At 38.6% G+C, this 18,661-nt stretch overlaps 1 protein-coding gene across 1 annotated transcript in view; it reads right to left on the bottom strand.

Moving 5' to 3' along the window:
* Positions 1–13,813: 13,813 nt before the first annotated feature.
* The window catches only part of SKAP2 (src kinase associated phosphoprotein 2), a 330,712-nt gene continuing 325,864 nt past the window's right edge, over positions 13,814–18,661 (bottom strand). The window contains exons 12-13 of the mRNA XM_073581374.1: positions 15,417–15,518; positions 13,814–15,074 (exon numbers count right to left, since the gene is read on the bottom strand). Coding sequence (XP_073437475.1) covers positions 15,426–15,518 — 93 coding nt within the window. The 3' untranslated portion in view covers positions 13,814–15,074; positions 15,417–15,425. The remainder of the gene's footprint in view (positions 15,075–15,416; positions 15,519–18,661) is intronic.

The following is an 18,661-nucleotide window of genomic DNA, read 5'->3' as shown; positions in this document are numbered from 1 at the left end:
CTCACTCTTTGTCTCTCATAATCTATAGCTCCATAGAATATGCTGGTGCCATATAAATAAATGATGATAATAATGTTTGGAGAGGGAGGCTCGGAGAGAAATAATGTCTTTATTGGTAAATAGTGGTATAATACAAACAGGTTGGCTAACTTTCAGGCATGTAGTTGGATGATAAGTAGTCATGATAGCTAACCTGGCACATATAGTGTGTATGATACGCCTTATCTCCTGTCTCTTTATACAGGTGGAGGAGGATTTATTGAAAACACCATTGCTAACACTTAACACTTTTGTTACCCAGGTCCAGAGCAAATTTACACCTTTTGTGCCACATTATACAAATTGTTTACCCATCCGTAATGTTTTATAATGCACTCTAATACAATGTTTTGCTGTCAAAAATTAAGGATAAAGGGCTGCTTAAATAAAATTTAAAAGTGCATTCAAAACAAAAAATTATATAAATGAATTAGCTTGATTTGCTGTAACATTTTTTTTCATGTTTAGCATTTTTATATTCTTCCATCTGTAAAACCATTCTCCAACACTAGGGGTGCTGTTTCTGACGTATTAAAAGTAATACTTCATTCAATTATTTTTTAAAAATTTTGTATTATTATTGTAACCAGTAGATTTTAAAGTACTGTGAGTGTTCCACTTTTGATATTTTTGCAAGAAAATGTGAGTTAAGGCCCCGTCAAACACTGCAATATCGCCTGCGAGATCGCTGATTTTGTGGCCAGCGCGCATTGCTGCGTGTGGCAGCGGGAGACCAGAGATCAGCGACGCTGGTTTCCAATGTAAACAGCGGGTATCTAAGAGCCGCTAGGCTCTTAGATACCCGCTGTTTACATTGGAAACCAGCTTGCTCGCTGGACCTGATCGCTGGAGGGGCTGTCTATGTCCCATCCATGTCGGATTGTTGGTGGGATCGCTGGGACATCGTTATGTGTAACGGGGCCTTTAGTGTAGAGACAACAAACAGCAAAAAGAGATATACAGATAAAGATGTAATGATAAGATCGATGTAACACAAAGAATAGGATTGTTGCTTACGGCAGGCGCTGGTACGACATACTGTATATAGAAAGGATTTTTGACCAGTGAATAGAAACCACAGGAAACCTTTAAAAGTCAGTGAAATAAATGCATGTTACAAGATCTTACATTGCGTCAGTAAATGCCCATTATGAATTTCTTTTTGGGGGCAATTTCTGCTTCTTACCCAATGAATCTAGTGGATTATGGGATTACAAGCACTGGCTTACTTTGAATGGTAACCTACGTGGCAGATTTTCTGTTGTAAATGCACCTCCGACTATAGTGGGGACGTAACAGTGATTGCTGCATTTTGTCAAATCTACTATTAGTCTTAAATATTTCAGTGTTTTGGAAGTCACTTGGCAAAGAGGCGTGGCTTATGAGAAAATAGGTGTGACTTAGAGAAATGGGATATGGCTGTATTGCAACAATGTGCAGAAAACTGCCAAAATTTAGGTGCAAAAAAGTTGTGAAAAGTAAACTACAACAACAGGTGATTATTATTCTGCTTTGCCTATATAGCGCTATACTATTGCACAGCGCTTTACAGACCTCATCACCACTGTCCCCATTGGGGCTCACAATCTAAATTCTCGATCAGTATGTCTTTGGAGGGTGGGAGGAAACTGGAGGAAACCCACGCAAACACGGGGAGAACATACAAACCCTTTACACTAGTTGCACTTAGTGGGATTTGAACCCAGGACCCCAACGCAGCAATGCTAACCACTGAGCCACTGTGCTGCTATGTAAACCCAGCATGAGCCATTATTCTAAATGTCTCACAATATTGCTTGTCTTGAAGTCTGTTTTGGGTTCTCTTCACAATTGCATCCTTTGGCCATTTTTTGTGGGTTTGACAGCAAGCATTTTGGAGTCTGTGGAGCAATTATTGACATCCAAAATACTAAAAACTGAAAAACTGACAGACCCTTTATGGGTCTGTGTGGTCCGTGAGGATACTGTTCATGACTTTACCGTGACGCCAGCGTGGTCAGAACATTATTTGAAGTCATGAAAACAGTTAGAATTCAGCTGCACTACACTGTGTAACACCCCTAGAAATGAATTACAGTAACAGGGTAGCGCCCATTAATTTCTATGGAATTGTACAGGCACCATGGCGCATCTGCGCTCAGCTGTTTTTATATCTCTGCCTCTATGAAAGAGATAGGAATAACACTTTAATCTGAATATTATTTTTGTTTTGTTCGTTCATTCATTTATTACCAGTCTTTTTTTTTTTTATAGAGTCAACATATTCCATAGTGCGGTACCATAAATACAATCCACATCCATTTATTTCATTATTCCTAGTCTTATCATTACTAGTTTGATGGGGCCGCGTTCACATATGATGTTTTTACTCCAATCAAGCCGGCGTTCTGATTCATTATTATGTTGATTGCCTGAGTCGTACATTAACACGCAGATGTTTGGCGGCGATGGGAATAATTGTAATTCACAGGAAAGTGCTACTCCCAATATGAGGTCCATTTGCATTCAGCATAGATCGCGATGATCGGTCATTTTCGGAACGTTTAAAAGCGAATCTGCTGTGTCAAGTCTGTAATCCAGTAAAATATGTGGATCAGCTACTGCCACTAATGAAAATGAGTGATGATTTATCTTTAAGTATAGTCATTTTTGGGGGCATTTATTATGGAAAATGTGTTGTATTTTGGTTATTTTTCTATCTCGTGAATTACAGCTGCCTGTAAATAGAGAGATGTTAAAGACAAAGAAGACAAGATGTAGCGGGAAGGTGCAGAACCAATTTCTCTCCGCTCAGATGCTGTTCTTAGCAATGAAGACCTCCTGATGTAGGAACAGATGATCAGCACCACAAGCTAGCACCATAGGGAGGCACGAGGATGTCTGAACGCTTTGCAGAATACAAATGAATCATCCACATTCTTCCTCCAGCAGACTGGGCCTCATTACAATTTATTATCCCTCAGCTTTCTGATGTTAATGTACCAGTTACATAAATAGGAGGCCAGAAGCACTAAATAGGGGAAAGTAACGGCACTAAAAAGGTTACAGAATAGTAATAAAGGTAAAGCAAAATAAATAAATAATAATAATATTAGAAATACTCAAAATACCATAAAGTCACGAAAACGGCCTTCATTGTGAGGAGATCAATTCTACCATAGCAACTGAAAGCCGACAAGTTGAGAACTATTTACTACAGGGTATAATGCCACATTTAATGGTAACTGACCTAAGTAAAAGGGAGCCGGTAACGACATCCCCTGTTGACACATGGCGCTCGTTCTAGATGTTTTAGTGCCTATAAAGGCTTTGGATCAGAGAGCGTTCTCTCCTGATAGTTCCCCGATCGGCATTATCAAAGATTCACTAATGATAGGCAAAATGCTTCTCGGGTCTCCAGGTCTTCCCACAATGCAGACGTAATGTCTACTTTGTTGAACAGGCAGTTTATACTGGAGCAATCATTGCCGTGGATAATAGCCATGGAGTGACAAGAGTGGGGCAGAGCCAAGAAGCCGAGCTGAACTACCGTCTCCCAGTCATATTGGCTTTTAATTCTTCATAGCAGCAGTTATGTGCTAGAGTTTACATAAGCAACCAAGTGTGAGTGCATCCTACATCATACAGAGCGGCGGCGGCTGGATTTCTAGGACTCTTATGATTGCCATGTGGTTATATACTATATATAATATGTGGTAATTTTTGTGACATCATGATAAGTCATAGAAATCTCCCCTGTAACCTTCCTGTGTGAAAAGTGGATTTTCATGATTTATCATGAATAGTGTACATATGGGGTGTGTGTATATATATATATACACATATGTATATAAATATATATTACATAAATAAGTGCAAATCATGATGTCATAAAAAATTGTCACGTGACTCTATAAAGTGTATAGTGTATAAACAGGTGTCAAGCATTCATGTCAGTTTATGCAGCAAGTAGGACTCACAATCAATTGTTTTAGATGTCTTTTATCTTTTTTTTAACAGCATCGATCAAGTGAGATTTTAAAAAAAAACATTTGTAGTCAAACTTGGTGAACTTACATCTACTTTACAAACGGAATAATGCACCAATCCCTATGGATATTCCATATCTATATTAGGTCTCTACATAATAGCGATGCAGAAGGTAATTAAGTTAATTCAGTATTCTGCAATACTATATAAATGGAAGCAAAGTATTAAGTATTTTGTAAGTATTCTGTAATACAAAGTAAATAAAAGTAAGCAAAAGTAAATAAACAAATATAAAAACAATATGGTAGGTAGGTAGATAGATAAATAGATAGGTAATAGATAGATAAATAGATACTAGATAGATAGATAGATATAAGGCTTGAAGAAGGCCCACACAGAGCTGAAATGTCGCACAAATGGGACATTAAAAACTGCTTTTTTTGCACTAAAGAAATGGTGTGCTGCTTCCTCATTTCTCTAGATAGATATTAGATAGAGGGATAGATAGATAGTTGATCATATGATGGTCTTTTTCTAACCCCAATCCTGCAGCCACATGTGGCAGAGAAAGTGTTAAAACAAACAGTGACATATGCTGCAGTAAGTCAACAGAATTGCTGCCATTACAGCAGAGAACAGATGACATGTTAGACAAGCTGTACATTTTCTACTGACAAATAGAATTTTCTGTTATAGTGATGGAAGCACGCCGTATAAATGTAATATAGCAGATTGTATGAATCCTGCTGCATTTTCTGGAACCAACGCCTACAACATTCAACCAAAATACTTTCTTGTGTCAGCGTGCTGCATGACTGAAGGCTTATATTGTAACCATGATGTCACCTATGCAATCCAGGCCCATAACTGCAAATATCAGATGCCATTTTTATTACTGGTTATACACACTACAGTAGTGTACATGTTGGTAAAAAAAAATGTTTAGAATTTTTTTTTTTTAGCATTTGTCATTATTTAATCTGTACCTGTGTATATTATAATAGATCAATTCTTGTAGGACTCACCTTTTCATTAATATCTATACACACTTTGTGTAGCGTTACTTAGTGCTGATGTTTTAAAACAGACACAAACATACGTATGAAAATACAAAACACACTTACATATATATACAGGCATAAACAAATGCGCACACACACAAACATACACAAATACACAGGCATACATATAGAAATAGACAGACACACACAAACATACACAAATAAAACCACACACACATCCAAACATAAATATAGAAACACGCATATACAAGCATAAACAAATACAAATCCCCTCTGCTTTCAAACATGTCACAATCACACCTATCCTTAAAAAGCCATCCCTTGACTTGAGCACTGTGTCCAGCTATGGCGCCATATCTTTGCTCTCATTTTCTTCCAAACTCATTGAGCAGCACGTCCACACTGAACTTTCCTCTCACTTTGCATCTAACTCGCTCTTCAGCAACCTACAATCTGGCTTCCGTCCCCACCATTCCACTGAAACTGCCCTGACCAAACTTACTAACGACTTACTTACAGCCAAAGCTAACAGACAATTCTCTATACTCCTTCTTCTAGACCTGTCCTCTGCATTCGACACAGTTGACCACTGCCTCCTACTACAGATCCTCTCTTCCTTTGGTGTCAAAGACCTTGCCCTATCCTGGATCTCCTCATATCGTACCAACTGCACATTTAGCGTTTCCTACTCCCACACTACCTCATCTCGCCCTCTCTCTGTTGGTGTCCCTCAAGGCTCTGTCCTAGGACCCCTTCTCTTCTCAATCTATACCCTTGGCCTGGGACAACTCATAAAGTCCTATGGCTTCCAGTACCATCTATATGCTGACAACACTCAGATCTACCTCTCTGACCTAGATGTCACCTCTCTGCTGTCCAGAATCCCAGAGTGTCTATAAGCCATATCCTCCTTCTTCTCCTCTCGTTTCCTCAAGCTCAATGTGGACAAATCTGAACTAATTATCTTTCCTTCATCTCGTATATCTTCCCTACCTGATCAATCTATCACAATAAATGACATCACACTTTCCTCTGTCCCGGAAATCCGCTGCCTCGGAGTAACCCTTGACTCTGCCCTGTCCTTCAAACAGCACATCCAAGCTCTCACCACCTCCTGTCGCCTCTAGCTCAGAAATATTTCCAGAATCTGTCCTTTCCTCAACCCTCACTCTACCAAAATGCTTGTGCATGCCCTAATCATTTCCCGCCTTGACTAATGCAACATCCTCCTCTGTGGCCTACCTTCTAACACTCTTGCACCCCCCAATCCATCCTTAACTCTGTTACCCGACTAATTAATCTCTTCTCGCTACAATTCTGCTTCCCCTCTTTGCAAATTCCTTCACTGGCTCCCAATTTTCCAGTGTATCCAGTTTAAACTATGAACACTGACCTACAAAGCCATTCATAACCTCTCTCCTCCGTATATTTCTGAACAAATCTCCCGATACCTTCCCTCATGTAATCTCCGGTCCTCCCAAGACCTCCTTCTCTCTTCCATGCTTATTCACTCCTCACCCAACCGCCTCCAAAACTTCTTCCATATATCCCCCATTCTCTGGAATTCTGTGCCCCAAGACGTCCAGTTATTCACCACATTGGGATCCTTCAGACGGAACCTGAAAACCCATCTCTTCAAAATAGCTTACAACCTGTAATGAAAACACGGCCACCTCAACACCATCGGAGCAACTGCAACCCCCGAACTACTGTTTCCTTCCCCAAAATCCTGTAGCATGTAAGCCCGCAAGGGCAGGGTCCTCTCTCCCCTCTGTACCAGTCTGTTATTTTTAGTTTGTTTACTTTATGTGATATCTATAAATTGTCTGTAACCCCTTCTCATGTACAGCACCATGGAATCAATGGTGCTATATAAATAAATAATAATATTAATAATAAAATACACACAGACACACAAACATAAACAAATACACAGGTGTACATGTAGAATTAGACTGACACACACAAACACACAGGCACAGAAATAGTTAACAAACACAAACATGCACAAATAAAGCCACACACATACCACACATGTTCAATTCACTTTCTATTCATTCTGGCCTTTTCAGTCAAGTGGGTGGTCCTAATCAATGACTGTCAGTGATCCCTTTCTGCACACTTATACAGGGAATGCTGTCAATCACTACAGAGGACCGCCCCCTTGACTGAAAAGCCCAGAATATGCAGAGATTCAAATTAGTGAAGCACAGGTAATACTAAATCATTTGCCACAAAACTGTATATTAATCTGCTGCTCTCCTCCTGCGCTATAATGTGCTGCCTGCAGACAGGACTTCACGTCCCTTTAAATGTAGTGTATTGCTATAAATGTAAAGATTACGTTGTATGCTGGATCATTACACCCATAACAACCAGACCCCACGTTTCCACCAAATTAAAGTTTACTGGCCTACATCTTGATATATGTGTTTTCTATAGAAAACTATTAAAAAAAATTTCCCTGTGTTAAAATAACACATGAATGATGACGATTGCGGCAACTTTGATTTTTTTGCTGTGAATTTGGTAATTCTATCATAATGAAGACTATGCTAAACCATCTGCACAGTGTTAACATGGCCTGAAATACTATTTATGTGCGTGAGGTCTTATATACTTTCAACAGCTCTTTTAGGGTTTAGTGGGTCAAACACTAAATATAAGGGATGGCCAAAGTAACCCTTAAACAGCTAGATCCCCCCTTCCCAGTTGTGACATACAGCCTTGCTTTACGTTCTGGAACCCTTTAGCCACCAGGGCTCATTTGTGGCTGCAATCTCGGCCCCCCCTACAAGTATACAAATGCCTCTTAAATCATTTTCTGTTGTATAAAATAAATTTTTGTGTTACCCCCAAAACATTTTAACAGAGCTAAAAATATCAATGCTTATTCTTCAGGGAGATACTTTAGGTGTGGCCGTCGTCATCACAGCATTAATGGATTTTGCCCAATATGCAGTGTATATAACCCTATATCAGTGGGGGTCTTGCGTACGGTCCTGTATAGTGATGTCTACAGTCATTACAAGTCCATGAACTTCAAGTAATATTTCATGCAATGATTTTTCTCTTCCATGGTACAGTACAGGCCCCCAGCGAGCTATGGGTGTCCTAGAGAGTAATGTGCATGAGCCAATAGATGAGGTTCAAAATTTAGCAGTGAAAATGTAGAAACTGATAATGACTGATGATAATATTTTTTTATAGATCTCTTACATCCTAACGTAGGTCAGTCTGGCCCATGCCAGGGACAGCGACAATCACTAATGACAATACAGACGGGAGAATGTTTTAAAAAGGTGAAACAAATTTGTCAAAAGGCTAAAACAAAAACTTTACACCGTATATCATAATTAGTAAATGTTTATAGGATAGATCTGGTCAATTTACCTAACAACGTAAATATAAAATATAACAACAATTCTATGGGAAAAAGTCATTACGATGAAGTAACTGCATTACTATTTTCACTACCAAGCACCTCCAACTTTTTTTTTAAAGCGGAATTAAATGCTATAAAAAATTCACTTTTATTACAGTTGGAAAACCCGATATGCTGATGGAAAAATGGGACACAATGATTAACCGCCTAGACCTGTCACAGTGTACAGAAATATTGGACTAAGCAGCTACAGTCTTTTATTCATAGGCTCATGCTCTTATTCATTGCTGCTGGTGTATGTCAGTGCTGGTAATGACGCTAATGATACATACCCCTGAGATATAACTCTGACTCTAGGCAAAAGAATAGAAAACATCATAAAATGTAAACTTATAATTTACTGCACATGAGAACAAAAAGAAAAAGATGGAAGAAGAGAGAAAATAGCAATAAAGTAAAAGAAAGAATGAAAAAGAAAGAAAGAGATAAAAAGAATAAAAAAGGAAAAAGAGGAAATAAAAGAAAGTTAAAGAAAGAAATGTAATAAAAAGGAAAGAAAAAGAAAGTAAAACAAAGAAATAAGAAACAAAGAAAAAGAGAAAAAGAAAAGAAAGAAAGAAAAAGAAAGAGAGAAAGATAAAGAGAGAAAGAAAAGGAAGAGAGAAAGAAAGAGAATAAAAGGGAAGAATAAAGGAAAGAAAAAGAAAGTAAAAGAAAGAAAGAAGGAAACAATGAAGAAAAAATAAAGAAAAAAAGAAGGAAACAGAAAGAAGGAAAAAGAGAGAAAGAGAAAGAAAAAGGAGAAAAAGAAAGGAAGAAAAAGCATTAAAAAAGAAAAGAAAGAAGGAAGAAGCCAGAAAGAAAGAAGAAAAAGAAAGAGAGAATGAGAAAAAGAATAAAAAAAAAGCAAAGAAAGAAAAAGAAAAAGAAAGGAAGCCTGAGTGCAGTCACTGTCCCTCACACATCAGATCACGTCTCCTTTAGGACATCTTAGTCCTTTTGCTGGCCCTGATACAATGGTCAGACTGTGGACTGGTCTTTACCTTCAGGCTCTTTATTTCCTATTCTGGCTCTTAGAATGTTAATGTGGGCTACTGCACTAAGCCACTTTGGAGGGGAAGTCTACAGCTGCTGCAAAGCCTCTTGGGAAGCACCAATCATGCTTGTGCGGCAAGATAATAAGGCGGCAGCAGAGGTTTTCTATTTCCATGTCACTCAGTGAGGACTGCTGCTGCTTTGATTTACTGATAGCTCAATATCTGGGTCAGTAGGAAGCAGACACAGTTTGTCAGTCGGCTCCTGGACATGCTATGCCAGGGTAAAGTGAATTCTGTGGTGCTAGCGATAATCATTAAAAGAAGAAATATGGCAAATGTGTGTATTACAGTGGAAGGATGAAGGGAGTCAGACGGGGTGACAGCACAGCAGGGAGGATAAAGGGCAGGACAATAGAGGACATATCTGGAGTCAGCTATGGGTACTGAAAGTATCATTTTATAAATGGCCAAATAGAGACTAGTGATGAGTGAGTGTGCAGAGATAAGGTGTTACTGGAGTATGCACGAGAGCTAATAGAGCGTCTTTGGCCTACTCAAATACTATTTTCGAGTCCTCATGGCTGCATGTCTCGCAGTTGTTCGACAGCCGTAACATATGCAGGGATTGCCTACCAAAAATGCCAAAAACGCCCTATTGGCACTCTAGCATGCTCTGATAACCCCTTATCCGAGCACGCTCGCTCATCTCTAACAGGGACCTGTGGTGAAGGTTACAGAGGGCCGACAGGTTCTCTTCTGCTTTTTTTAAACCTGTATCTTTAGGTTGCTCTAAGGAGTAAAACACACTGGTGCATTATTCCGTGATACACATTACGGGCCATTATAAAATTATACTGAATGAACCAAGCAGAATTCATACATGCAACTGAAGGCAGAGGAGTAATCCCAGCTATAGCTAAAATCCATCTGGATGTGAAAGATTTTTCTTTTTTGCCAATGATAAATATATATGACATCCCATTTACAAATACATGTTCAATTTGGATAAAAATCCAGCAAGTCCAATGTATCCGACGTCTGCAAGGTTGTGGCAGTGCAATAGACAACGGATTGTTGCTGCTTTCCTCTAAATTTGGTGTGGTGCACAAATCCATGTTTAGTGTCTATGGGCGTCTTAAAAGATTTCTACATTGAGTGTAAAGCCAACAGTGTGCAAATTAGAGAAAGTGCAAAACGTGGTGCAAAAAGAAATCTCCTCCTCAAGGAAATTTACCCAAAGTGCAGGATGTGTCAATCCATTCTGTTCTTTTGGACACACTTATAAAGACTTATCACTATATGAGGCAGGAAAACTTGATAAGGACACAGACCACCAGTGGAGCCTCCTGTCCTACTCTGAGGACCCCATGATTGCTAATATGTAATCACAATAACTAAAACCTCATTAAGAATGTAGATAGCCTTAATGTACACACTTGTGATTCATAATAAGTACATGGCAAAGGTTTCTCAGTTAATAGGTGCGAACACGGATAATAAGCAGTTAAATAGACAATAGAGTTACTTATCATATAAAGGAATATTTAACAGTAACTATACTGGTTTTCGTTAGTGATCCTCCATTCATTGCGAAGTTTTGAAATTTTGGAACCTACTTCATTGCCTTGTTTTACTCCCTTTTCTCCCAAACACTATGCTGCAGTCCTGTTTCAGTGCTCACTTTGTGCCCTTTTAGAAGCTCCTTTCAACTGCTGCTTAGAAAAGATCTGGATCATACACTATCTTCCATCAGTCTGTATATGGGAATTCCACTGAGTGCTAGGCTGGGGAGCAGTCGTCAGATAGGGAAAGTTCCCTACACAGAGTGTTTGGAGATCATGTATGATCTTGTCTGGCAGCAACTGAAAAGAGCTTCTAAAAGAGCATAAACTGAGGGCTGAAAAATCTGCAGCATAATCTTTGGGCGAGAAGGAAGCAAATGGGGATAGTAATGATGGGTTGTATTCACACATCAGTATTTTTTTTATCAGTATTTCATCAGCATTTGTATGCCCAAACCAGGAGTGTCTCCAAAACACAGAACAGGTGTAAATGTTCAATTATAGTTTTTCTCTGTAAGTGTCACTCCTGATTTTGGCATATAAACACTAATACAAAATACTGACCAAATACTGACGTGTGAATAAACCTTAATGTGCTGTGGAATTAATGGCACTATATATATATATATATATATATATATATATATATATATATATATATATATTATGTAAAATAAATAAAGAAAGTAATGATGTACGTTACACAAATTCACAACTTTGCAATTTCTGGAGGATTTATTGAAAACTGTTTAGTTACTCTTTACATTTTGTACAATTACTACTTTCCCGCCCCTATTAAATAATCCCTCCTCTCTATATATAAAATGGATGCACCAATGAGTCACAGGTGCAAACTGTTTTTCTGATTTTCATTTTGTTTGTTCATAATTCTGTCTCTGAGATATTCATTGAGCAATATCTATAGATCTCTGCTAGGTGTTTTATTTTCACCCATCAGCACCAAGAGGACCTCACTGCGTGAAGATCCTTATTTGGAGAATTGCCTTATAATACATGGAGAATCGATTTATTTCTAATGCACACAACACTATTAAGTATCAATGCTGTATAGATGCATAACACGAAGTCCAGAGGAATATTTTGCCCTATACTGTAAATATGATGCAAGTGACTAACCTTAGAGGGAAGCACATACATTCTTTTTCTCACAGATTTCATTATGATGTCTTACTATAGCAGAAAATCACAGCGTCCCATGGTCTGCCTACAGGTTAATAATGCAAACCCATACATACTCTAGGTGTCTCACATGGGCTGTGAGCGCATGGATTCATTGTATGAGGCCTAAAAGTGTGTTGCTTAAACATCAATTCCTTAAAGAAGCATCCCATCTTCGTTTTATCCTCTTAATAGATTGCAATCATCATATTTTATAGAACTGTGTACTTACAATTGCTCATTTTGCCTTTCTACCCTGTTAATTATTCTTTATTCCATTAGGTCTGTGACATCACGTGATAAAAACTGACTAGCTGAATCCTTCTAAGCTCTATAAAGAAAGAGGAAGTCTTTTTGCCCTGCATGAGTCATCATAACATCTACAATTGAACATCACTGCGAAATTCCTGGCAGCCCAGCTCCACCCTTCTTCTTCTCCAGGCCCAGCTGCTGTTCTTCTCCATCATGTTAAGAACTTTGCAGTGATGTAGAATTGTTGTTCTAGTGTTGACTCATGCACGGGAAAGAGACTTCCTGTTTCTACATAGAGTTTAGAAGGAATCATTTCTAATGATGAGTGAGTATACTCATTGCTCGGGTCTCCCTAAGCATGCTCGGGTGGTCTCCAAGTATTTTGGCGTGCTTGGAGATTTAGTTTTCGTCGCCTCAGCTGCATGACTTGCAACTGCTAGACAGCTTGAATACATGTGTGGAATGCCTGTTTGTTAGGGAATTCCCACATGTATTCAGCCTGTCTACAAGTCACAAATCATGCAGTTGAAGAGACGAAAACTAAATCTCCGAGCACTCCAAAATACTCGGAGATCACCCAAGCATGCTCGGGGAGATCCGAGCAACAATGCTACTCGCCCATCAGTATTCACTTCCAATCATAGGATTGGTTTGTTAAATACTAGTGATGAGTGAGCATGCTCAGATAAGGTGTTGTCCAAGCACGCTCGAGTGCTAACTGAGCATTTCAGCGTGCTCGAACACTATACTCGAGTTGCAGCTGCTGCATGTCGCGCGGCTGTTCGGCAGCCTCAACACATGCAGGGATTGCCTAACAAACAGGCAATCCCTGCATGTGTTGCGGTTGTCGAACAGCCATATAACATGCAGCTGCGGGAACTTGACCATATTTTTCGAGCATACCGAAAATACTCAATTAGGACACGAGCGTGTTGGCTCATCACTAGCACCTACACATTGCACTTATACCAACATGCATCCCGGATCATTTCTTTGGTTCCCCTTCCAATCAAAAAGTGATTCCAATCATACATATGTTTTGGGAAATGTCTTTTAATGTTCCGGATGCAGCATGAATGCATCTCTTAATCAAGAGTTCGCGTCATTACGACAGGTAAACGAGCCTGCGTCATGTACGCCGTGCCCAGATCATTGAACTTGCCGCGGAATAAGACGGAGTCGGGGTCCATTCGCTGACAGCAGCGCTGTACTTCTTCATTGTGTTGGGAGGCCAGATGGCAATGAAATCATTTACTTCACCTTGTTGGGCTTAATTACTACAATCAACACACTATTTCCAAATTAATCATAACAAAGTAATTTCATTAGTTACACAGCAGGCCAGTGCATTATTAGCGTCATAACAGGTTCGCAAACAATTAAACTTTATTTGAACCTTTTGAAATTTGCAGGGTAGAACGCTTAGAAAGGAAGGCACAGCGCCTGGCACGCGAAAGCATCACGATTCTACATCATTCATTTAAGATGTGAGACAAAGAAATGCACGTCCGACAGCAAAAACGTGCACAAAAAAAATTCTCCTTTTATTTTGTACTGAAATCAGGACTTATCACAGACATTCAGACACATTGTAGCATGTGATGCATGGAGTTAAAAGTTGAGATCAACCAGTCATACATTAAAAAGGGCAAATAAACTGAAAAGTGAACCAAAGGTCAGAGCAATAGTACGATCAGTTGGTGAAGGACTCCCTCTCCTGGACACCGGGAGGAAAGGATAAGAATAGATTTTTTGGAAGTGGAGTAAATTTTCTTATGTGTACCTATAAAAATAAATGATAGGGAGGAGGGGCCGCGGGATTCTGCTTCAGCATTTTTATCAAACAACTGCCACCTGCTGGTCACTGGCAGCATTAACCACCAATTATTTCACAAGTGTAATCGTCGATGTATAAAATATAATGCATGTAGTAAGAGACGATCACAGGTGCAAATGCTACATTTAGGAACTAAAAATTTGCTAGAAATCGTTTTTAGCCTTGTACGTTCAATAAAGTAGCTTAGATTACAAAATAGGGGTGTAATAGTCTCTCCTATCCTCTTCTACCTTTGGAGCATAAGCTCATACGAGAAGAGTTTTCTTTACTTTATCTTGTTAATAAATTTTCTACTTGTTATATATTTCTACCTGTGCAGTGACTCATAGAGTATATGTTGGTGGTGCGCACTTTTAATATTTAATACTTTGTATTTCATTGACTCTTAATATCTTAGGATACTTCATTAAAAAAAGTCTAAAAATTCCTCTAATCATTATGAACATGCAAAGATTTCAAGAGTTAAGTCACAATCACAAGAAATAAAACAAAGAGTTAAAAAAATAAAATACCCTTTTGTGTATCTAAGCAAACAAAAGTTTTGATTCGTGCAAAATTAGAATTTTTTTCTTTAAATTTCACCTTTTTTTTTCCTTTAATATCTGATTATCACACAGATGAATGTAGAAAATGACTAACACGCTATTAAACTGCAATATCCAGAACATCACAACGTTAAGAAAAAGTCTATGTAAGAACCTCATGGTGACAACCGCAGGACCGCACACACATAGTTTAGGAAATATTCCACCATGGAGAAATCTTCTTGGCGTTTCTGATAAAAGATGATTCCTGATTTAACAAAAAAAAAATGATGTGAGAAAAGAAAAACCAGACACGGTGGTTTATCGTGAATATCACAGTATCTCGGACAGAAATTAATTACTATGTTTGATTGAAGGCAATATGCAGTAGTGAGCGGAGATAAGCGCGCAGCTCGCCGGCTGCAATGTGGGATTCTATCGCATGCAGACAACTAATGGAGCGGTATTAATTAAGGCTCAAAAGCTATTTTTTGCCACAGTCCTTAAGTTAATATAACTGCTGCAGAGGTTTTAGGAAGGAAATGCTTATAAAACAGAGAACAGGAGAACACATGAGCCATTATAGTAGATTGGATTAAAATGTACTTACCCAGGCTTCTCAAATATCATACATCTCCATTATGTACGCTTTAGGCACCAGGCCAATGGATCCCTTCATTTCTCCTACCCACCAGCCAAATCTATTGTAGTCCTAATTCAAAACAATAAGCTGGATTAACCTTTTGCCTAGCACAAATGTAATGTCATCTGATGCAAAGACCCTTTTAAATGTTCTTGCCCTATGTTTGGCCTCCTAATCATAACTACGGAAGCCGGGTTAGAAAGTAAGCCACCAGAATGGTGATCGCAGCCAGCCACACTTTATATCTATATATAATAATAATAATAATAAATTTTATTTTTATAGCGCCGACATATTCCGCAGCACTTTACATTTCAGAGGGGATTTGTACAGACAATAGACATTACAGCATAACAATAATCACATACAGTAGATTATAACAAATACCAAGAGGAAAGAGGGCCCTGCTCGCAAGCTTACAGTCTATGAGGAAAGAGGTAGACACGAAAGGTGGGTGGTAACAGTTGCCCTGATTGTATGGACCAGCCATAATGTTAAGTGTGTAACAGTACAGACACAGAGGGCTAATGGATGCATAAAGCATGTGGGAACTTGATGCGGGGAACCTGGTTATGGTAAAACTTTTGGCTGTGCCACACAGGGATAGATTAGGTTAATGTGTTGAGGTGATAGGCCAGTCTGAAAAACTGCGTTTTCAGGGCACGCTTAAAATTGTGGAGATGTATACAGTGTATGTATATATATATATAGTTAGGTGGGTGCAGAGCCCCCTGGCAAGAAACAGTAGTTTATTAGCCCATAGTGGCAGTGGCACTTTCTTGGGAAAGGTTCATTCCTCAGAACCGAAACGTCGCCACTGCCACTATGGACTAATAAAATACTGTTTCTTGCCATATTTGCTTGATGCGCTGCCTCCATTCGTTACTAAACTATATATACATTAATGATTATATACACATTGATGTAATATTAAAATTGTATAATATATATATAATTTATTTAGTTGGTTTACTTATATCATCATCATTATATTCCACATTGCAGGTGACAATCTAACTTCCCTATCAGTATGTCTTTGGAGTTTTGGAGCATAAAAAGTAATGTTCAAAGTATATGATATGCTTTGAACTTTATATTTTATGTCCTTTAACTGTTTCATGTATGCTTCTATATATATATATATATATATATATACATATATCTATCTATTTATATATATACACACACAGAGAAGCATATGTAAAACAGTTAAACAAAGGAAACAGAAATCAAAGAATATCATATACTTGAAAGTTACTTTATGCTAATCAGTATAATATTTTACCAGACTGTCCAGGATTAGTCTCATTATTATTATTATTATTTTACTCCCTTATATCACACCATTAACTCTGCAGCGCTTTCCAGACGTGATCATCGCCGTCCCCATTGGGGATCACAGTCTAAATGATACTTTTCATTTATTAGACGTGGTATTGATAGAAAGCTAGGCTGGAGTCACGCCATATTTGAGCCTGCTTTGCTGTCTCTGTCAGGAGCTTCCGTCCAAAGTGCAGGAAAAAGTGATTCAGACAGAACCCCCCGACAGAGCCATTGAGTGTATGGACTCAGTTTGACCTTTTTCCGGCGGTGTCCATCTTCCAAGCAGACACAATTGCGCAGTCTACTGCTGACCACACACACATACATGTGGCACATATCATCGTATTATCGGATCCGCAGACTATCATAACTATCAGTGAGTCTCATTATGTATCAGAAATAGGACATAAGGCCTATGCTCATGGCGGATGCCACGACACACGGGCCGCAGCCATACAAGCTTGCATCCTGGCCATAGAAAAGCATTCACACTTTGTCATAAAATGTCTTATGGGATACGGCGAGGAATGAAAGAATGTTCTCCTATGGAGACCCTCTCTGCTAATAGACCTATATTAGGGAATAGCTATTTATGCAGTACATTAATGTAAAAGAGTGAACTAGAAATTGAGAAAACATTTTATCAGCAAGAAGTGGCATACAGTACAAGATTTTACAGTTTTTTTGCAATTTCTTTGCAGAAGAGCCATTAATTATGGGATGCATGGATTAAAAAAATGGTGCAAACTGCACCGTAGTTGTCAGAATAGCACGAGCGGCATATTGCTCCACATCCTGTCCTACGTATTTTGCCTCTGTCACCACACTTGTTTATGATTACAATGTCTATACTATGCAAAAAACATTATAAAATAAGCACAGCATCACAATGTGTGCACACCCAACAGTCTGGCTTTCTTTCCATACCATAAGCTTAACTTAGGCCTCGGTGACACTTGTCCAGAAAAATAACAATTTTTTTTCACTGCAAAAAAAAAAAAACCCCAAATAATATAAACACAAAAATAGAAATCAAAATAAAATAAAAATGGAAGGGTTAATAATAGTAAGTGGTATAACAGGTCGTTGTAGTTAGGCTGTGGTCATGTGAGCGTATACAAAAAAAATATCTTATTTGCATCCAGGAGAGAGGGACGAGTTTTTCTCACTTGTCCTCCATTTACAATCTGTTTTTTCACTCAGCACCTACTACTAATCTTTTACAGTTTCCTACTACAGAATTCCAATGTATCCGTAAAAATTGTATGTCATGCTGACTGGTTATATGGCATGCGATTTTTTTCTCGCACCGTCCGATATTGGAATTAAATTACCGAACTTTCCGATTTTTTTCTCACGCTGAAAAAGGCTTAGAAAAAAAAGCAGATCATAACTGCCCCATTGAATAACATTGGGCGTGAGCGCAATCCCTTTTTTACCGCAACATTTCTGCAAGGCAGCGCTTGTTACAGGCTTATTTTGTTGCAGATTTGCAACAGATTTCACTTTTTACAGCGCACATAAAGAATTGACATAACTTTAAAAAGTGCAACTCACATTAATATCCACAGCAATGTGTACATGAGATTTGTCAAAACCTCATCTGCTCTGATGGTTCTCTATTATGCTATTCTGTTCCCAGAAATGCAAGAAAAATCTGCACCAAATAAGCAGCCTGTGACCCTTGTATTAGAGCAGGTGCACAAGACCGTATATATCAGATGACTGCTATCCCTGGTTTTGACGAATAGATCTCATATCCATGTTATTCTATGGGGCTGGGCATATATATAAATTTTGTCCGATTTTAGTCCAAGCATCCATCTGCCCATGGAAAACGTCGGATCGCACTCTGATGACATCCAAATGCAGTCTGATTTTCACAGACT

The sequence above is a fragment of the Dendrobates tinctorius genome, unplaced genomic scaffold (genome assembly GCF_039654945.1).
Source record: "Dendrobates tinctorius isolate UK_male_01 unplaced genomic scaffold, ASM3965494v1 ptg000070l, whole genome shotgun sequence".
NCBI lineage: Eukaryota > Metazoa > Chordata > Amphibia > Anura > Dendrobatidae > Dendrobates > Dendrobates tinctorius.
This window is presented reverse-complemented; position numbering and strand designations above follow the sequence as displayed.